At 37.1% G+C, this 14,511-nt stretch overlaps 1 protein-coding gene across 1 annotated transcript in view; it reads left to right on the plus strand.

The window, feature by feature from the left end:
* magi3a (membrane associated guanylate kinase, WW and PDZ domain containing 3a) overlaps nt 1-14,511 on the plus strand; it is a 171,058-nt gene that overhangs the window by 131,785 nt on the left and 24,762 nt on the right. The window contains exons 5-8 of the mRNA XM_065285758.2: nt 4,424-4,592; nt 7,475-7,554; nt 7,908-7,965; nt 10,489-10,604. Of these exons, the coding sequence (XP_065141830.1) occupies nt 4,424-4,592; nt 7,475-7,554; nt 7,908-7,965; nt 10,489-10,604 (423 nt within the window). The remainder of the gene's footprint in view (nt 1-4,423; nt 4,593-7,474; nt 7,555-7,907; nt 7,966-10,488; nt 10,605-14,511) is intronic.

Consider the following 14,511-nt stretch of genomic DNA (forward strand, 5'->3'; position numbering starts at 1 on the left):
ATTATACTTGAACCAAATGTATGTATGTCTGTATGCCTAACTGGTACATATTAGGACCTTTTTGAAGGTTACTGCCTCAGTGACAGCTTGGGACCATTTTTTCTGACAGTATACTGTTCTGATTGTGGTAACCCTGGAGAGCTTATCACATTAATGTTGTTGACATATTTTTAGAATAGATTAAAACTATTCTACTGAATTTCCCCCTATCAAGTCTTTAAAAAAAGCCTACGTCATAGATGGCCTAGGACATGAAAAGCTGCCCTGCACACACAGATTTAACAGATGTGCCCTGTTTTTCATTGGAATATTCTGTTCCAATGAAATCACAAAATGAAGCCAAATAAATCATGGTTGGTGATAAACATCTACTGACAAACAAAAGGATTCAAATTAATGTTATAAAGTTTTGAACTTGTGACCACAGGCAAAATCACAGATTGTAAATTTATTGATGGGAAATACGTCAACCTGTCATCATAATTGTAAACAACTTGTACAGTACTTTACTGTAAGCTTTTGATCCCTACTGTATGTAACTGGAAGCTTGTGAAAAAACATGCACAGTTTTTTAAGAGTTTACATAAAAACTAAACCTGCTTCACCACTAAGGCCAAAATAAATTTTCTGGAAGAGCTGAGAGAATCTTGAAGCTGGATGTGTCTCAGCAAATCCAGTTGGAGAAGATGCCTCACAGCTGTCCTCTATTATGATTGGACAAAGCTTTATAAACCCTCTGGCACCACCAATTTACAAAGACGAGAAGCAAATGGCAACAGTATGTAAATTTTGCCAAGTGCAAATTGAGATTTCGCAACCCATAGTTTGCCCCGGGTCCACATCCAGGGGCATTTTCAATTCTGAGCTTCTTTGTGGTTTTCGCCGAATAAAATTTGCTTTAGTAAAATGGCTAGTCTTGTCGATACAGATGCAATGCTTTGCAGCTTACCCCATGGGTTATGTTAAGTTTTGTTATGTCTGTATGAATACATGTTCATGAACAGATGGTATACACAGCCGACTACATAAATGTTGACTCGTATTGCCTCGGGCTATAAAGGCTATGTGGGAAGAAGCCAATTTTAAGGCTTGAATAGATGTTTCTTTCCATAACATCCTGTGGAAGCAAACCTTCAGGATTAGCACAGCATACTGGACAACATCTTGGGCTACTTTTAACACTCAATCTGCATCACATTACGCTCATCTGTTTTCGTTATGCTGTTTTCCGAGAATACACCTCCTTCACTGCCCTTTCTTCTCTGTTTTTCATTGATTTTCGGGCTTCTTCTCACACCCGAGCACAAAAGGCTTTATATAGTATTTGCTTTCATGCGCACATTTGAATGTGAGTGATTATGTTTCTGCTTGTGTCATAAATGATGGCGCCATGGTTACGGCACAGGAACAACAAGTGCTGATTCATCTGCCTCACATGCTGGCGTCCCGTCGCTTTTGGTGGTGTACATATGAGCAGGCTTTGATCACGACTGTGTCAGCAAAATAATACCAAACTTTTATTGTGATCAATGAGCATTTGCAAGTGTGTTACAAGTACCGTGGTCCAGAATGGTACATAAATCAGCAACAGAGTACACACTTTAAAGTAATAGTTCACTAAAAAATAAAAGTCTCTTTTGTTTTTCTCACGCCATTATATACATGACTTCCATTCTTCTGTTGAACAGAAGGAAATAATTTTATATAAAAATTGTAAAACTTCAGATTAAAATGTATTAATATTACAGTTTTGCATTGTTACAAAGCAGCATTACATGGAATAAATAAAACAAAGAAAAATAAGAATACTACAGGAACACGACAATTTGTAAAGTAAAAAAAATTTTCGATTCAACACACATAACAACTAGTCATGGGATACACGATAAACAGTGAAATTGTAATGGTGCGTTCACACCAGACGCGAAAGAGACGGCAAGCGCAAATAGGCATCTGTGGTGCGGTAAGCACGAATGGCGCAAAACATGCGAATTGAGCATTGCCGCGTGATCTGCGCATTCCGCATGAGTTAAAAAATCTTAACTTTGGCAAATTTTCGCGCTGCGTTAACCAACCATGATTGCAGGAAGCGAGCGGAGGCAGAAAAACAAAACAATGGAGGACAATCATCATCATTGCTATACGAGACATCTTTATCTTTATACTTTTCCAGGAATTTAAAGGATCTTGTTTGAAAGAAAGTGAGTAAGGAGGTCAAACAATCTGGTAAGTTTACTCAATTTGAGCTATAAAAGCCCCTCCCATGACGCAAATTTACGCGTGAATGTCTCGAATGAATAGATTTTCAAGGGCGACTATTACTCGCAAATACAAACTCAAAACTCAAAATGTTCAAGCATCCAACTACGCGTGAATAGCACATTTTTGCCGCCTCTTTTGCATCTGGTGTGAACGCAGAGTAAGTTATCGTACAATATGGTGCCGTATTTATATATTTATCTTTCCATAAATATGCTATGTATTGATCACTAAATGTGTCCTGGACCACAAAACCAGTCATAAGGGTAATTGTTTTAAATTTGAAATTTATACATCATCTGAAAGTTGAATAAATAGGCTTTCCATTAATGCATGGTTTGTTATGATAGGACAATATTTGAAAATCTGGACTCAAAAAGGGTGCAAAAAATAAAAAATATTGAGTAAATTGCCTTTTAAAGTTGTCCTCACAAAAATAAAGTTTTGATATATTTACGGTAGGAAATGTATGAAATATCTTCATATAACATGATCTTTAAATAAGGCTACGTTTACACGTGGGTGGCTATTTTCATAAATGGACATTTCAACCTCTCCGGTTTCAAAAATAATATCATGCACACATGTCAGTTTTCAGAAAAGTGTTCATTTACACGTACCCGGCGCTGGTGGTGACGCGGACTGGTTTTTCGTGTTGGAGGGAGGAGTTGTTGCAATAGGTGTTCGATGACGTCAAAGTACTGTGAGAGTGATTCGAAATTAGACCTCTACGTGTGATTTCTCAACTGGCTCTCGCGGTACGTTGACATCATTGCCTGTCAGTTCTTGCAGCTCAACATGAAGTCGAACACGCGTAAAATTGTTGACCTCCAAGCACTCGTCTCTGCTCCTCGACATAATGGAGCAGCTGTATTTGCAAATACAAACACACGAAACGAGTTTGCACGAACATAAATGTGATCATGGAAGCGTTCAGAGTAGCAGTCACATGTAAACATAGGTCGCACTTTTGACGTAGGTGCGAGCTCTGGCGCATACTGTGACGTTGGCCGCCTAAACATCCGTTTGTCTCAGTTTACATGCAAGCGTGCAACCGAAGGTTTTCAAAATATCCACTTTGACCGGAGTTTTTAGAAAGAATTGGTTTCAGAGGCAAAATCTGCGTTTACGTGTAAACCAAGGGCGCAAACGAAGGTAAATGTCTCCATTTTTCAAAATAACCATGTACGTGTAAACGTAGCCTAATATCTAAATAATTTTTGGCATAAAAGAAAAAATCAATCATTTTGACCCATACAATATATTGTTTGCTATTGCTACAAATATACCTGTGTGACTTGAGACTTAAGTTCAAAATATTTTACGTTTTCCTCTTATTATTTCACAATGCTGGGTGTATATTGTATAGTACACCTGTTGGGTTAATAAATAAACCTATGCTGGGTTGTTTAACAACAACCATGCATTGGTTTATTTATAATAGAAAATATCAAGATATGTATAACATTATCATAAAACCAAAATGTCTTATTTATTTACCATAACAAAAGCCCTGTATTCATTTAGTTTATATGTATGGATGGATAGCAAGTGTTTAGTTTTTATTTAACTTCATTTAGTCTATTTAATATATTTTAATATATGTACAACTGGTTTACTCCCAAAGTCTTGAATTGTGTAACACCACGGTCTGGAAGGAACATAATATTTTAATTACGTATATTCCACATAATACATTTCAAAACAAGCCTTATTACTCACTTAAAGATCGTATCTCACCAAAAGCTGTATTTTTTATCTGCTTGGGTTAAAACACATGCATATACTAGAACAAAATTTTTCAATTTTCCCCTTCATTGTTTTGTAAATAGCACCGTCTCCTCCCATTTAAAGATCCCTGCCTCTTTCACATATGCAAGTTTTGCAAGCACACAATCAGACACACACATTTCTGCGTATATGACAGATATTAGCTTCAAGGAAGCATTGGTCAGCTCTGACCCTGTCTGAAAGGAAGCTCTCTCACATCACTGGCATGCAAATCCTGTGGCTCGTGTTGTCTGATTCTCTCTCTCACGAGAAGGTTGGAAACATCGTACTGTGGTGCTGGACAGAATTAAAGTATTACTCATGTATGTGCGCTCTCTCCACCTCTGTCTCACTTTTCATCTTGCTCACTCGTACGTTTTGTTTTTACCCACAGAACACAAAGAGGGACCCGAGTGGAGGAGGGCTGTGCCCAGCTACACTCAGTCCAGCAGCAGCATGGACTTCCGCAACTGGAACAGCCTGCCACGTGATGAGAGCCAAGATCCTTTACCCAAAAACTGGGAGATGGCCTACACAGAGACGGGCATGGTCTACTTTATCGAGTGAGTCCTTACAAATGATATGTCAACATTGCTATCAACCATTTCTATCAGGCTTAAGGGGTTTCTTTGTGGTTGGTCCAGGACCTGAGTCTTGGAACTACTTTCAGTACTTTTTCCTTTGATCTTAGTTAATTAAAGTTTACAGGAATGTTTTGCCAGAAAGATGTTGGAACAAGCACTTTATTCGTTAGATAAATGTGTTTATATAGTTTTATTTAAAAAAAAAAGTTTCTTTCATTTTGAAAAATCTGCTGAACTGTTCTGTACTTTTCAATACATTGTACAGTACTGTACAATATAGTATAGATGGTTTCAGCAGTAACAACATAAACAAGTGGCTGTCGTTGTCCACACGTAAATTCCGGTTAACTCCGCTAAGAATTAATTACAACAAAGTTCTTTAAACGTAGTTTATTTATATAACGAGCAAAAAACAACACATAGATTACCTAGGAAACCAAAACATTTGTTATTTTTGACGAGGCATTTGTTCAAGAGATCAGTTTAGCAACTAGTCAGACCATAAAAAAAAACGAAACCGGAAGTAAAGTTCGGATCCAGACGTGTATCGCGTCAGCGCACGTGCGTCCGATGAAACCCTCTACAGAATACACTGCCATTAATAGGGTTTTGCAAAAAAAATTTAAGGGGACATTTCATAAGACTTTAAAAAATGTCAAATAAATATATAATTTATTATAGCATGCTAAAATTGCCACTTTGTAGGTGTGTGCAAAAATGTGCGGTTTTGGGTGTGTCCTTTTAAATGCAAATGAGCTTATCTGCACTAAATGGCAGTGCTGTGGTTGGATAGTGTTGATTAAGGGGTGGTACTATCCCCTTCTGACATCACAAGGGGAGCCAAATTTCAATTACCTATTTTTTTGCTTGCAGAGAATGGTGTACCAAAACTAAGTTACTGGGTTGATCTTTTTCACATTCTCTAGGTTGATAGAAGCACTGAGGACCCAGTTATAGCACTTAAACATGGAAAAATCTGATTTTCATGATGTCCCTTTTAAAGAATGACCCTGGTTGAGTACAACTTGACTTAAACACAACTAAAAACGTAAACAAAAATATGTTTATAGAAATGCACTTTTATTAACTTTAATTTTTTTAAGTATTAATGTTCACTGTGACAGAAGTAAAATGAAAGCTGTGATAGAAGTAGGGTGAAAGTTGTAGGTGTTATTTTGTTATTTACAAATTAAATTTTTCATGAGAAACACTTTTCTGTGGTTATTGATTATGTAACCTCTCCTACTTGCATCCACCCTAAGCGTGACTCCAACCCGTCTGGTTCGGTATTGGAATCGGGAGCTCTAACCATAGACATTATATACGTAGATGCCTTATAGACTGACGCTGCCTGTTAGAGCTGCTGATGTATCTGCGTGGTCGCCATCTTGGATGGGTCCTCAGTGTGCCCCCCTGTATTTTTTCTACTGAGGAAGGTGTTTCCCCAAATACAGTAATTATATCTTCCCGAAATTTTACCGGATTTTCACACATAAGTAACATTGGTTACAATGACATAATATTATAAATGGTAAAATAACAAAAAATAATTTTTCAATCTTACTTGTGAACGGTAATCCCATGCAATCTGCTATCAATACTGAGCCGGTTATTGCAACCATAAGCTGCATAAAATACGGTTGCTTTCTCTCCGTTGACTCTGATTGACTCTGGTGCTAGCATAGAGTGAGGAGACCTTTCCAATATGGCAGCGACGCTGGATACATTCCAGCACGTCATGAGGCATCTGCATATATAATGTCTTTGGCTCTAACAAGGAGGCTAAAGGCCATGATCTCTAGCGTCTTTTGCTAAAGCACCTCTTGAAGTTGAGGAGTGGGGTTTACTTTACTGCACAGCTCTCACTGACTAGCTGGCCTTGATTAAAATAACATGGTAGATATTTTGTTGTTGTATTTTACCCCTTTAGTGATCTACAGATCCAATGTACAGATCCCAAGACAATTTTACAAATATAATTATTTTATTAGCAATTTTCTTGCATTATCTACTATCGATTGTGCTTATAGTACTCACTGTGGTATATATACAGAGAAAGATTTGTCTTAATATCCTGTAACTGGGCCCAGGGTTCAGTTAACAGACTTCCAGAACCACTGCAGACACACGAGACGTAGATGGGAATTGAAGATGCTCTTCTATAGCAGTCTGACACTGAGCTTAGGTTTTTCCAGCCTTTGCTTTCAGTGTCCATTACCTGTGTCTGTGGTCACAAACCGAGCATCTCTGCTGTCCACACTGAGGAAAAGAGAGCCAGCAGATCAATACTTTATTCTCAAAGCAGCATAAACAATCGGCTAAGTGAAACCATGCCATCGGGCCATGCGTCCATGAGCTTCTCTGTCTCCATCAGGACGAACTACACCTTGCCATAAATATTTCAGATTTTGAAGACGCATTTAGTTAAGCAGACTCTCCACCTATCCCAAAAACAGCTAGGGTACTCGATAACGTTTTAATAGGATGGACCACAATACCAAATTTTTCCACTGAGGATCTGTAAACTAGCATAGGTTGTAGTAACAAAAAAGCAGAATGGAGTTATAAAGTAGTCCATGTGAATTGTGTGCTGTAAGCCATAAGCTTTGTGTGCGTTTCATGGCATGTCAACATCATGAAACATGAATTAGTTTTCGATTTGTATGTCGTGTATTAATTTATTTTTTAATCATGTCGGGGAATCGGGCTATAGACCAGTTTTATAATAATTCTCTTTTGGAAACTGTTCATACGTTTGTTTTATTATTGATGTACTGTTCCTTCAGATTGGTACAGCAGATTGGTTTAATGTAATTACACCTTCCAGGTGTTTGCTAATGCGTTTTTCCTCCTCTGTTTAGTCACAATTCCAAGACTACAACCTGGCTGGATCCACGACTGGCAAAGAAAGCGAAGCCGCCAGAAAAGTGTGAAGATGGAGGTGAGAAGTGGTTAATTCATGAATCCAATGTAAAAGTAAACAAACAGACCTCACTGGAAACATGTCAAAAACCTACCAGTGAGTCATTTCACACAGGCTTCAATCCCAGCAGCACTTTTGCAAGAGTCTCTTCACATCCCTACCATCACAGAGAAACATAACAAGTGATATCTCCCCATCACTGGTCACACTTCTGGCCAAACACACGTGTAAATCCAGGCAGACTTTGTGACCCACCGGTGTTTGACATCTCATAAATTTGCTGTCGGAAAAACAGACCCCCTAGAGTTTAGCATTTGTGTGATTTGCATCTGTTATAGCTGCCTCTGATATGCCTGAATGCCTCTCTGTAGAGCTTCCATATGGTTGGGAGAAGATTGAAGACCCGCAGTACGGGACTTATTACGTGGAGTAAGTATGCTTATATTATTTATGGTCTAAAATGGGTGATGGATAGCACAGTTTTGTCCGCAACAGCTTGGCTTGCTTACGCTAAAGTTTTCATTGCTAATTTGCAGGACTGCAAGATATAGATCAAAATGATCGCAATATGCATATTATAACAATGGTTTGCAGTATGCAAATTATTGTAATACTTCAAAATTTTATTTATTTGGGCAAAATTCTCCATGGTGAGATTGTCCTATCGTCAGCCTGTGTAACCCTTAATTTGTATTCATTCGTACAACCTCATTCATACGTTTTATGCCCCCGTGGGGTGGGGTTTCTTTACTGTTTTTTATGATAATCGTAAGTTTTTGCATGAATCACGTTGTACAAATTCATACGAATTAGCCAACTCGTTAAATATGTGAGATCGCTTTTTGTGTAAGGCTGCGATGTTATTGAGTGAATACAACATGACACTATGCCTCATTATTTTCTCGTTGACTTATCGAAAGCGGGAACTTTAGCAATCCTCTCGCTCTCTGTGGATTGGGTGGATAAATCTTAGCGTGAGTCATACACAGCAAAATCACGAACAGCATCTTTCTTCTGCAAAGTCACAGTATGCTGACTGATGTGGTGAGGTGTATGTGCCTGATAAAAGCTTGCAGTCATAACCAGCAGGTACAAAAGGCTGTAGTCGTCACTGTGAAGCCTTAGGGGGGAGGGAGGGGCCGTACGTCTCTTAGGTTAAAAACAGCAGACAGTACAGCACTGAGCACAAAAGTCTGCAGGAAGCTTGAGCTTGTAAAGTCTTTGGAAATTCTTGACAAGGTAATTTTGATGCATTTCAGCTGATACTAAACAAGAAAACTGAGAGATTGTAGAAAGAGGGGGGAGTAGAGGCACAATGTTGCAATTTTAAAGTAAAATACATGGCTTTCTTTAGTGCTTTTAGTCAGTGATTTTTAAAGTGTTGTTTATGTTCATGAAGAAAAAAGTCTGTTGTTTTACAGTTAAAATATCTGAACATCCTTAAACATGATAAATAAAATACATTTACATTTATTTCTATATTGCGTTTCACTGTTTTGAACTATTGCAAAGCATATTTACAGTAAAGACGTAATGTATTAGAAAAGATGGTCCCATTTTATACTAAGTGTCCCCAATACTAGAGCTGTAGATACTATGTGTACTAACTGAACACTGTGATTACATACTATGTAAGCGTACACATCTACATTTTGTATATAGTGGGAGGCTGTATTTGTTTACATTAGTTAATGCAATATTTACCATTAACTAATGAAGAAGAATACTTTTACAATCTTAGTTCAAATTAATTTTAGCATTTGCTAATACATAATTAAAATCTAAAGTTTTTTATTTAATGCACAATGAACTAAAGTGAAATATTGTATTGGCATTAACTAATATAAAAAAGATAATAATAAGTGCAGCGAAACTATATTTCTCATTGTTAGTTCATGTTAGCAAATGCATTTACAGTAAAAACACCACTGTTTTTCAATATTTTACTATGTTCTTACCTCAATTTCAAAGTGCTCTTCCCCCATATAGTTCTGATTTTTTATCTGCTTAAAATATCGCCACGTTTTATTTTGTGCCACCATACTTACTCGTGTTACAGTTTTATAACTTTAAATATATAAACATACAATTTACCAAATGAAAGAACAGACCCTCTGCTTTCAAACAAAAAAAACCGTTTCATCCTACCTTTAGTGGTTCTTTTGCAATCAGCTTTTGAATATGGGTAGGTTTTTGCAAAAACACCACATTTTGAGCAAAAAGCACGAATAATTCCATTTTTGTGACGGACTTTTCATAGAGATCCCATTCAGAGCGATCTTTAAAACAGACACGGACATGCAGCCGCTTGCCATAGGGCAATACTTCCGGGTTTAAAAAGTTACGGAAAATCTCGTCATTGGCGGGGAAGCGTTTTCTCTTAATTGACGAGATATCTCGTCAATGGCGGGGAAAGAGTTAAATAGGGAAAACATGGAAGTGTTTGGTGGATTATAAATTAATCCTGTTTGGATCCTAAGAAATGAATGGGGCTAGGCTAAATGCTAACACATTCACGACGCACTGTACAACGATTAAGTGTACACGTTGAAAAAAAGAGGTGTGTATTAATTAGTCTAAGTTTAGGTAAAAACATGGTAAAATATTGAAAAACAGTGGTGTTTTCCTTTAACAAATGCAACCTTATTGTAATATTATTGTAAAAGTATTGCGGTATTTGAGTTGACCAAACAAGTTGATGTCTCTCCAACATTCCACTTCAGTTTTTGCTTATTTTTCCTGTTCATTTACTAAATGTTTGCGTGAGGGGTAAGTTGATAAACGGGAAGAGACGCATGCGCACAACGCTTCAACCTTCTGCCTCCGATATGGTTTCATTTCCCATTCGCAATGACAGTTTGCATATACAGATAAGCATCATTAATGTTCCATTCTCTGTGTGTTTGTGTAAGCGAGTGTGTCATTATATCTGACTCTTACTGTTTCCTTCAGTCATATCAATCAGAAGACTCAGTTTGAGAATCCGGTGCTGGAGGCCAAGAAGAAAATCAGTCAGGAGTCTCCATCCATCCAGCCAACAGCAGGGACCACAGAACCAACACCCACAAGTAATAACATCACCTAACTTTCTTCAATATTCTTTCATGACGTTGTTTTCAACCACCAAGCTGGTGTTTATTGCTGGTGTTTTATAGGGAACCAGTATAATTTTTAAAACCTTGCCACATGGCCAGACCCGAAGGTTTAAAGGAGACATTTCACAAGACTTTTAAAGATGTGAAATAAATCTTTGGTGTCCTCAAAGTACATATGTAAAGTTTTAGCTCAAAATACTATACAGATCATTTATTTTAGCATTTTAAAATTGCCACTTTGTAGGTGTGTGCAAAAAAATGGGTGTGTCCTTTTAAATGCAAAAGAGCTGATCTCTCCACTAAATGGCAGTGCTGTGGTTGGATAGTGCAGGTTCAGGGGCGGTATTATCCCCTTCTGACATCACAAGGGGAGCAAATTTTCAATGAGCTATTTTTTCTCATGCTTGCAGAGAATGGTTTACCAAAAATAAGTTAATTTTCACATTTTCTAGGTTGATAGAAGCATTGGGGACCCAAGTATAGCACTTAAACATAGAAGAAATCAGATTTTCATGATATTTCCCCTTTAAACTAATTTTTCAACAACGGTGAGAATAGACAGGATGGGATAAGGAAATATCATGAGCTAAATTTAATCCACCTCAATTACTTGAAAAAACTGTATATGTAGAGAGATGATGTGAATTTTTTCATGATAGATTTGAATTTAAAGGTAAGTCCATTTATTGAAAAAATCCAGATAATTTACTCACCACCATGTCATTCAAAATGTTGATGTCTTTCTTTTTTTTCAGTCGAGAAGAAATTAATTTTTTTGAGGAAAACATTCCAGGATTTAATGGACCCCAACACTTAACAGTTTTAATGCAGTTTAAAATTGCAGTTTCAAAGGACTCTAAACGATCTTAAACCCTCGTAAGGTCCTCTTTATCCACACTTGTAAACACTGATGCGCAGTTTCAATACGTCATACGTTGCGACATATGACCGGAGGAAGATGAGAAGTCGTGGTTAAAAGTGCATATTTTATTTTTTTTATTTTAGTTTCACTAGATAAGACCCTTATGCCTCTTTTGGGATCATTTAGATTCCTTTGAAACTGAAATTTTAAACTGCATTAAATCTGTTAAGTGTTGGGGTCCATTAAAGTCCATTAAAATGAGAAAAATCCTGGAATGTTTTCCTCAAAAAACATAATTTCTTCTTGACTGAACAAAGAAGGACGTCAACATTTTGAATGAAATGGTTGTTAGTAAACTATCTGGATTTTTTTTTAAGAACATGGACTAATCCTTTAAGGGCGTAATGTGCTTATTTGTTGTAAATCTTTTTGTTAGTCTATTTGTACAAAAGCATGCAACAGTGCTTGGGCTCAAATTCAACCCAATATATAATTTATTCAGTAAACCAAGCAACACTGCAACTGAATTGGATAGCCAGTGATTAGCAAGCCTTTTTGATTTATTGCAAAGAGCAACTTTTAGATTTTGATACTTGAGTCGATTGGTCTGACAAAATGTAGACGTGTGAACCAATCTAGCGAAACAATTTTTGTGAAATTATAAAGTTAAGAGATGCATGAGGTGCTCAGGTGTAGAGTCAGAACATTTTTCATCAGAAGCACATCTGTGGTTGATATGATCTCAGTTAATCCCCGAGGCTCTGAGCTCCATTCCTCACATCCAGCAGTTCTGTCAGCTCACTTGTGTGTCCATACAATGTATATATTTATGCATATGTTGCAGGTGTTTTACTGTTGATTTAACAAGACTCTTATATCTGTCCTCTCATGTGAAAGTAAGCAGTACTGTCAGTCTCTCTCCATGTCTACTTGTGTATCAGGATTAGAAGCATCAATTTAAACCACTTACGCTGGCACAAACATTTCTCTGAAACCGTTCATACTGCAGGTACTATCTGTCCTATTTGACATTAGAATCAATGTTGTTTTGTGCATTGAGACTCTATGGCTGCATCCCAATATGCAATACTTTTACAAAGATTAGATGCCCTTTGATGAGGACATTTATTCTTATCTATTAAACCACACATAGAAAGACTGTATAGCTCTGTCATTGTCGTCTTATATCCTGGCACAATTTCTAGACCTGAATGATTGCATGGCCTCCGTTGGTCTGCTTAACACATGACTGAGTTGTTCAAGGATAAATCGGTGAGAAGCAGAACTCTGTTTGTTGTCTAGACTCCATGCCCCTCTTTGTCTCCTGTGTCCTCTGAACACCAATGTTGTCCTCCTATTCCCTTTGGGTTGATGGCAGCGGATGTCTGTTGTGTCTCATTAGTGAAAGCACACACTACCGTGCTATGTTATGCTATGCTCTGTTAGCTGGTCAGGGCGGTTTAATGAGAATGGGGGGACTTGCCGCACCGTTTTGCTTTACTGATTTGATCAGCCTCCTTTAGAAATAGGGGGAATAAAAAAACGAAACATGTGACTTTGGCAGTGAAAAAACTGATTTCTAAAGAACATTCTGTGAAAATAAAGTGAAATCAATGATTGAAATCAAACTTTGATACTCATAATCTCAAAAATATATTAAGATTTTAGCTTGCAATCAGTAAATTGTAAGAGAATTAAACAAAACTATCATCAACAACAACATTTTAGTGTACCTATTATGATAATAACATTGAAAATATATAAATCATGCATTATGTTGTGTCCCATACATGATACTTCAATTATATTCTGACATCAGCCAGCTTCAGGAAAGATAATGATGCATGACATGCATAATAAAGCGAACATCAACCCAACCCTTTTCACTGTTGTTTTACTGAACGATTGCACTACATGCAGGATAGAAAGAGGTATACATTTAGTATGCAAGGATGCTTCCATGTGCACCTTACTGCGTCCATCATGGCACAACAAACTGGCATCCCCACACGCACGCTGTGATCTACGGTTCAAATGTGTGTCATGGTTATTACATTCAACATAATCCCTTTTCCCCGGGCCAGTCCACCTCATCAATGTGGCTATTATGCAAATCCTATTCCCACGACACATGATGAGATATCCATTCCTGTTTTACTAATGAGATTGATGTGGTTTCATCTGATGCTGTTGGCACTCTCAAATGAGCCAAGAATAAATCACACTCCTGCCTTATTTGAGTTATAAACGGCTGTAATTAGCCGACGCACTGCCATTTAAAGCTGATCCAGAATCGGCGTGTTAAACATCTTCATCTTTAAAAAACAATTAATGGAAAAGGTCAAAACTGATCTAATGCTAATTCATTGAATTATGTTGGGTGGGACACCAATCAGTGCGGAATAATAAATTGATAACTGGGGATTATCTACAAATTAAAAGTAAAGTACACTAAATGACTTTTTAGTTAGTATTGTGTCTGTGAAAGTTTGTTATAACTTTGTGTATGTGAATAGTTTACCGTCGTAATAGAACAAAATTTTTGCTGATGCGGGTGATTCTCACGAAATCCAGACTTAAAAGGTGTCCAGCATTGTTTAAAAAGCCCTTGATGTATGTAAGATTAAGGTCTGAATTTACTATAACCATTAATTTTAGAGGATTTAAAAAAATATTTCCTCTAGAATTATTTACATTTTTTTAGATTATCATTATAAAAAATTATCATTACCGCAACTTGATATTACATTAAATATATGCATTTACAAACTCATGTTTCGGTAATGAGAACTAAAAAGTTGTCTAGGTACTATGACAAACAAAATTTTAACTTTAAAACTGCTTACCTGGTAGCCATCTTGAGTGTCACAGTCAGTTATGTCCCATCCAACCATTTTTTTTTATATGTTAGTTCCTTGAGGGCTTAAACAGTGATTGAAAACTGTTGCGGAGGATGAGAAAATTGGTCTTGGACACATTTCTATTCCTTATTATTGTCTCTACATTCACCAATGATCA

This window comes from Paramisgurnus dabryanus, chromosome 21 (genome assembly GCF_030506205.2).
Source record: "Paramisgurnus dabryanus chromosome 21, PD_genome_1.1, whole genome shotgun sequence".
In the NCBI taxonomy this organism is placed as follows: Eukaryota; Metazoa; Chordata; class Actinopteri; order Cypriniformes; family Cobitidae; genus Paramisgurnus; species Paramisgurnus dabryanus.